Source organism: Dromaius novaehollandiae, chromosome 33 (assembly GCF_036370855.1).
Source record: "Dromaius novaehollandiae isolate bDroNov1 chromosome 33, bDroNov1.hap1, whole genome shotgun sequence".
Lineage (NCBI taxonomy): Eukaryota > Metazoa > Chordata > Aves > Casuariiformes > Dromaiidae > Dromaius > Dromaius novaehollandiae.
Window position 1 is genome coordinate 695,227 of NC_088127.1, and position 7,033 is coordinate 702,259.

The window sequence follows — 7,033 nt, forward strand, 5'->3', positions numbered from 1 at the left end:
CCAGGCGTCGGGAAGGGGTGCAGGACCCAGGTATCCAGGGATCAAGGCGGGGCCCAGGCGTCCGGGGAGCCCCACCCTGTCACTGGGCTGGGGGTGCTGGCAGGGCCCCCCTGTGCCCCCCCCCAGTGCCCCCCAACCCCCCCGTCCCCCGTGTCCCCCCCCAGGTTTTACGCCGCCTGCGTCGTCCTCGGCCTCCAGTTCCTGCACGAGCACCGCATCGTCTATAGGTGAGACCCCCCCGCGGCCCCCCCGCCAAGAGGGGCGGGGGCCCAGGCGTCCGGGTGCCCCCTGGCCCAGTGACCCCCCCCGCCAAGAGGAGCGGGGGCCCAGGCGTCCGGGTGTCCCCTGGCCGGGCGCCCCCCCCCCCCCGCTGGGTCTGCCTCTTCCAGCCAGCTCAGAGGTGGCTCCTTCCCGCCCCCCCCGGTGCCCCCCATGTTGTCCCCCCCCCCCGTGTCCCCCCCCGCATCCCCCCCCCGCGTCCCCAGGGACCTCAAGCTGGACAACTTGCTGCTGGACGCCGAGGGCTACGTGAAGATCGCCGACTTCGGGCTCTGCAAGGAAGGTGGGGGGGGCCGGGAGCACCTCGGGGGGGCTGGGGGGGGCCCGGGGAGGACCTGGGGGGCCCTGGGAGGACCTCAGGGTGCTGGGGGGGGCCCCGGGAGGACCTGGGGGGCCCTGGGAGGACCTCAGGGTGCTGGGGGGGGCCCCGGGAGGACCTGGGGGGCCCTGGGAGGACCTCAGGGTGCTGGGGGGGGCCCCGGGAGGACCTGGGGGGCCCTGGGAGGACCTCAGGGTGCTGGGGGGGGGGCACTGGAGGACCTGGGGGGCCCTGGGAGGACCTCAGGGTGCTGGGGGGGCACCGGGAGGACCTGGGGGGCCCCGGGAGGACCTCAGGGTGCTGGTGGGGCACTGGGAGGACCTGGGGGGCACTGGGAGGACCTCAGGGTGCTGGGGGGGGGCACTGGCAGACTCTGGGGTGCTGGTAGGGTACTGGGAGGATGTGGGGGCACTGGGAGGACCTTGGGGTGCTGGGGGGGTACTGGGAGGACCTGGGGGGCACTGGGAGGACCTCAGGGTGCTGGTGGGGCACTGGGAGGACCTGGGGGGCACTGGGAGGACCTCAGGGTGCTGGGGGGGCACTGGCAGACTCTGGGTTGCTGGTGGGGTACTGGGAGGATGTGGGGGGCACTGGGAGGACCTCAGGGTGCTGGGGGGGGCACTGGAGGACCTGGGGGGCCCCGGGAGGACCTCAGGGTGCTGGGGCCCCGGGAGGACCTGGGGGGGCCCAGGGGGGCCCAGGAGGACCTGGGGGGCACTGGGAGGACCTCAGGGTGCTGGGGGGGCACCGGGAGGACCTGGGGGTGCTGGGGGGGCAGGAGGAGCTGGGGGGTCCTGGAGAACCTGGGGGGGGGCAGGAGGAGCTGGGGGGCACCAGGAGGACCTGGGGGTGCTGGGGGGGGCAGGAGGAGCTGGGGGTCCTGGGAGAACCTGGGGGGGGGCAGGAGGAGCTGGGGGGCACCAGGAGGACCTCAGGGTGCTGGGGGGGCCCGGGAGGACCTGGGGGTGCTGGGGGGGCAGGAGGAGCTGGGGGGTCCTGGGAGAACCTGGGGGGGGGCAGGAGGAGCTGGGGGGCACCAGGAGGACCTCAGGGTGCTGGGGGGGCCCCGGGAGGACCTGGGGGTGCTGGGGGGGGCACCAGGAGGACCTGGGGGGCACTGGGAGGACCTCAGGGTGCTGGGGGGGCACTGGCAGACTCTGGGGTGCTGGTAGGGTACTGGGAGGATCTGGGGGGCACTGGAGGACCTGGGGGTGCTGGGGGGGGCACCGGGAGGACCTGGGGGGCACTGGGAGGACCTCAGGGTGCTGGGGGGGGGCACTGGCAGACTCTGGGGTGCTGGTGGGGTACTGGGAGGATGTGGGGGGCACTGGGAGGACCTGGGGGTGCTGGGGGGGCCACGGGAGGACCTGGGGGTGCTGGGGGGGCACTGGGAGGATGTGGGGTGCTGGGAGGACCTGGGGGTGCTGGGGGGCCCCGGGAGGACCTGGGGGGCACTGGGAGGACCTCAGGGTGCTGGGGGGGCACTGGCAGACTCTGGGGTGCTGGTGGGGCCCTGGGAGGAAGTGGGGGGCACCAGGAGGACCTGGGGGTGCTGGGGGGCACTGGCAGACTCTGGGGTGCTGGTGGGGTACTGGGAGGATGTGGGGGGCACTGGAGGACCTGGGGGTGCTGGGGGGGGCACCGGGAGGACCTGGGGGGCACTGGAGGACCTCAGGGTGCTGGGGGGGGCACTGGCAGACTCTGGGTGCTGGTGGGGTACTGGGAGGATGTGGGGGGCACTGGGAGGACTGGGGGTGCTGGGGGGGCACTGGGAGGACCTGGGGGTGCTGGGGGGGGGCAGGAGGAGCTGGGGGGTCCTGGGAGAACCTGGGGGGGGCAGGAGGAGCTGGGGGGCACCAGGAGGACCTCAGGGTGCTGGGGGGGGCCCGGGAGGACCTGGGGTGCTGGGGGGGGGGGCAGGAGGACCTTGGGGGTCCTGGGAGAACCGGGGGGGGGCAGGAGGAGCTGGGGGGCACCAGGAGGACCTGGGGGCTGGGGGGGGCACTGGAGGAGCTGGGGGGCACTGGGAGGACCTCAGGGTGCTGGGGGGGGCCCCGGGAGGACCTGGGGGTGCTGGGGGGGGGCCCCGGGAGGACCTGGGGTGCTGGGGGGGGGGGCAGGAGGACCTTGGGGGTCCTGGGAGAACCGGGGGGGGGCAGGAGGAGCTGGGGGGCACCAGGAGGACCTCAGGGTGCTGGGGGGGGCCCCGGGAGGACCTGGGGGGCACTGGGAGGACCTTGGGGTGCTGGGGGGGCACCGGGAGGACCTGGGGGTGCTGGGGGGGCAGGAGGAGCTGGGGGGCACCAGGAGGACCTGGGGGTGCTGGTGGGGTACTGGAGGATGTGGGGGTGCTGGGAGGACCTGGGGGTGCTGGGGGGGCCCCGGGAGGACCTGGGGGTCCCCAGAGACACCCCACGCCGCCGACCCCCCCCGGCCCCCCCGGGCGCAGGCATGGGCTTCGGGGAGCGCACGAGCACCTTCTGCGGCACGCCGGAGTTCCTGGCGCCCGAGGTGCTCACGGACACCTCGTACACCCGCGCCGTCGACTGGTGGGGGCTGGGCGTGCTGCTCTACGAGATGCTGGTGGGCGAGGTGAGCCGGGGGGGGGCCGGGGGGGGCACGGGGGGGTCCTGCCCCCCCCGCCGCCCCCCCTGTGCTGAGGCGGCCCCCGCAGTCGCCCTTCCCCGGGGACGACGAGGAGGAGGTGTTCGACAGCATCGTCAACGACGAGGTGCGCTACCCCGCTTCCTCTCCGCCGAGGCCATCGCCATCATGCGCAGGGTGAGCCCCCGCCGCGGAGGGGGGCCGGGGGGGTCCCGGGGGGGTCCCAGGAGATCCCGGGAATCGGGGGTCCCAGGGGGGTCCGGGGATCGGGGGTCCCAGGGGGGTCCGGGGATCGGGGGTCCCGGGGGGGATGCGCTACCCCCGCTTCCTCTCCGCCGAGGCCATCGCCATCATGCGCAGGGTGAGCCCCCGCCCGGGGGGGGGGGCCGGGGGGGTCCGGGGGGTCCCAGGAGATCCCGGGGATCGGGGGTCCCAGGGGGTCCGGGGATCGGGGGTCCCGGGGGGGATGCGCTACCCCCGCTTCCTCTCCGCCGAGGCCATCGCCATCATGCGCAGGGTGAGCCCTGACCAGGGAGATCCCGGGAGATCCTGGGGATCCCTGGGGATCTGGGGATCCCAGGGGGGCACTGGCAGGTCCCCGGGGGGTCCCAGGGGGTTGGGAGGCCCAGGGGATCCCTGGGGATTTGGGGATCCCGGGGGGGCACTGGCAGGTCCTCAGGGGATCCCTGAGGGTTGGGGGTCCCTGTGGGTTATCTGGGGGCTCAGGGGGATCCCTGAGGGTTGGGGGTCCCTGAGGGATCCCTGGGGGCTCAAGGGGGGATTCCAGGGGGGTTGGGGTCCCTGGGGGATCCCTTTGGGCCTGGGGGGGATCCCAGGGGATTGGGGTCCCCGGGGAATCCCTGAGGGTTCAGGGGGGATCCCAGGTGGGTTGTGGTCCCTGGGGGATCCCTGGGAGCTCGGGGGGGGTCCCTGGGGGCTCGGGGATCCCGGGGGGGGCTCTGGGCGCTGACCCCCGCCCCCCAGCTGCTGCGCAGGAACCCCGAGCGGCGGCTGGGCTCCAGCGAGCGGGACGCCGAGGACGTCAAGAAGCAGCCCTTCTTCCGGGTGAGCCCCCCGGATCCCCCGCGATCCCCCCCCCCCCGCGATCCCCTGCGATCCCTCTGGATCTCCCCCAGTCCCCAGTACCCCCTGCCATCCCCTCACTGCCCCGCGGACCCCCAGGACCTCCCACCGCCCCCCAGGATCCCCCATGGCTCCTGGGATCCCCTGGGATCCCCCCACTGCCCCCCGGGATCCCCTGGGAACCCCAGTGCCCCCCCGGGACCCCCCAAGATCCCCGCACTGCTCCCTGGGATCCCCTGAGAAGCCCGATGCCCCCCAGGACCCCCCCACTGCTCCCCGGGATCCCCTGGGAACCCCAGGGACCCCCCAGGAGCCCCCCACTGTCCCCTAGGAACCCCAGGGCCCCCCCCAGGACCCCCTCACTGCCCCCCGGGATCCCCTGGGAACCCCAGGGACCCCCTAGGGACCCCCCAGACCCCCCCCAGTGCCCCCCGGGATCCCCTGGGAACCCCAGTGCCCCCCCAGGATCCCCCACTGCCCCCCGGGATCCCCTGGGAACCCCAGTGCCCCCCCAGAACCCCCCCACTGCCCCCCGGGATCCCCTGGGAGCCCCAGTGCCCCCCCTGTGCCCCCCGGGACACCCTGGGAGCCCCAGTGCCCCCCCCCGTGCCCCCCGGCGTCCCCTGGGGCACCCCCGCTCCCTGGGAAGCCCCCCCCAACGCCGCCCCCCCCCCCCGCAGAGCACGGACTGGGAGGCGCTGCTGGGCCGCCGGGTGCCCCCCCCCTTCGTGCCGCTGCTGGGGGGCCGCGAGGACGTGAGCAACTTCGACGAGGAGTTCACGGCCGAGGCGCCGGCGCTGACCCCCCCCCGCGAGCCCCGCGCCCTCAGCGCCCGCGACCAGGAGGCCTTCCGCCTCTTCGACTACGTGCGCCCCCCGGGGACCCCCCCCCGGGCGACCCCCCCCGCCCCGGGACCTCCCCCCCCCGCCGCTGACCCCCTCCCCGCCCCCCCCCCCGCGAGCCCCGTGCCCTCAGCGCCCGCGATGGGGAGGCCTTCCGCCTCTTCGACTACGTGCGCCCCCCCCCCCCCGGGGACCCAGGGACCCCCCCCCAGCACCCTGCGATGCCCCAGGGCCCCCCCAGCACCCTGCGATGCCTCAGGGCCCCCCCCAGCACCCAGCAGTGCCTCAGGGACCCCCCAGCACCCAAATTTGCCCCCTGGGGACCCCACGATGCCTCAGGGACCCCCCCAGCACCCAGCAGTGCCTCAGGGACCCCCCAGCACCCAAATTTGCCCCCTGGGGACCCTGCGATGCCTCAGGGACCCCCCAGCACCCAAATTTGCCCCCTGGGGACCCCACGATGCCTCAGGGACCCCCCCCCAGCACCCAGCAGTGCCCCAGGGACCCCCCAGCACCCAAATTTGCCCCCTGGGGGCCCTACGATGCCCCAGGGACCCCCCAGCACCCCACAATGCCCCAGGGCCCCCCCAGCACCCAGCAGTGCCTCAGGGACCCCCCCCCAGCACCCAAATTTGCACCCCGGGGACCCTGCGATGCCTCAGGGACCCCCCCCCAGCACCCAGCAGTGCCCCAGGGACCCCCCAGCACCCAAATTTGCCCCCTGGGGACCCTACGATGCCCCAGGGACCCCCCAGCACCCCACGATGCCTCAGGGACCCCCCCAGCACCCAGCAGTGCCTCAGGGACCCCCCCAGCACCCAAATTTGCCCCCTGGGGACCCTGCGATGCCCCAGGGACCCCCCCAGCACCCAGCAGTGCCTCAGGGAGCCCCCCCAGCACCCAAATTTGCCCCCTGGGGACCCTGCGATGCCTCAGGGACCCCCCCAGCACCCTGCAATGCCTCAGGGACCCCCCAGCACCCAAATTTGCCCCCTGGGGACCCTACGATGCCCCAGGGACCCCCCCAGCACCCCACGATGCCCCAGGGACCCCCCAGCACCCAAATTTGCCCCCTGGGGACCCTGCGATGCCCCAGGGACCCCCCCAGCACCCTGCAATGCCTCAGGGACCCCCCAGCACCCAAATTTGCCCCCTGGGGACCCTACGATGCCCCAGGGACCCCCCAGCACCCTGCAATGCCTCAGGGACCCCCCCAGCACCCAAATTTGCCCCCTGGGGACCCTGCGATGCCCCAGGGCCCCCCCAGCACCCTGCAATGCCTCAGGGACCCCCCCCCCCAGCACCCAAATTTGCACCCCGGGGACCCTGCGATGCCTCAGGGACCCCCCCAGCACCCCACAATGCCCCAGGGACCCCCCAGCACCCAGCAGTGCCTCAGGGACCCCCCAGCACCCAAATTTGCCCCCTGGGGACCCTGCGATGCCCCAGGGCCCCCCCAGCACCCTGCAATGCCTCAGGGACCCCCCCCCAGCACCCAAATTTGCACCCTGGGGACCCTACGATGCCCCAGGGACCCCCCCAGCACCCCACGATGCCCCAGGGACCCCCCAGCACCCAAATTTGCCCCCTGGGGACCCTGCGATGCCTCAGGGACCCCCCAGCACCCTGCAATGCCCAGGGACCCCCCCCCAGCACCCAAATTTGCCCCCTGGGGACCCTGCGATGCCTCAGGGACCCCCCAGCACCCAATTTTGCCCCCTGGGCAGCCCACGATGTCCCAGGGCCCCCCCAGCACCCTGCAATATCTCAGGGCCCCCCCCCCGCACCCAATTTTGCCCCCTGGGGACCCTGCAATGCCTCAGGGACCCCCCCCCCAGCACCCAGCAGTGCCCCAGGGACCCCCCAGCACCCAATTTTGCCCCCTCGGCACCCTGCAATATCTCAG

At 74.7% G+C, this 7,033-nt stretch overlaps 1 protein-coding gene across 1 annotated transcript in view; it reads left to right on the forward strand.

Moving 5' to 3' along the window:
• LOC135323950 (RAC-beta serine/threonine-protein kinase-like) overlaps positions 1 to 5,179 on the forward strand; it is a 6,380-nt gene extending 1,201 nt beyond the window's left edge. The window contains exons 2-7 of the mRNA XM_064499209.1: positions 165 to 227; positions 486 to 562; positions 3,048 to 3,190; positions 3,273 to 3,379; positions 4,187 to 4,267; positions 4,966 to 5,179. Of these exons, the coding sequence (XP_064355279.1) occupies positions 165 to 227; positions 486 to 562; positions 3,048 to 3,190; positions 3,273 to 3,379; positions 4,187 to 4,267; positions 4,966 to 5,044 (550 nt within the window). The 3' untranslated portion in view covers positions 5,045 to 5,179. The remainder of the gene's footprint in view (positions 1 to 164; positions 228 to 485; positions 563 to 3,047; positions 3,191 to 3,272; positions 3,380 to 4,186; positions 4,268 to 4,965) is intronic.
• The last annotated feature ends 1,854 nt before the right edge of the window (positions 5,180 to 7,033 follow it).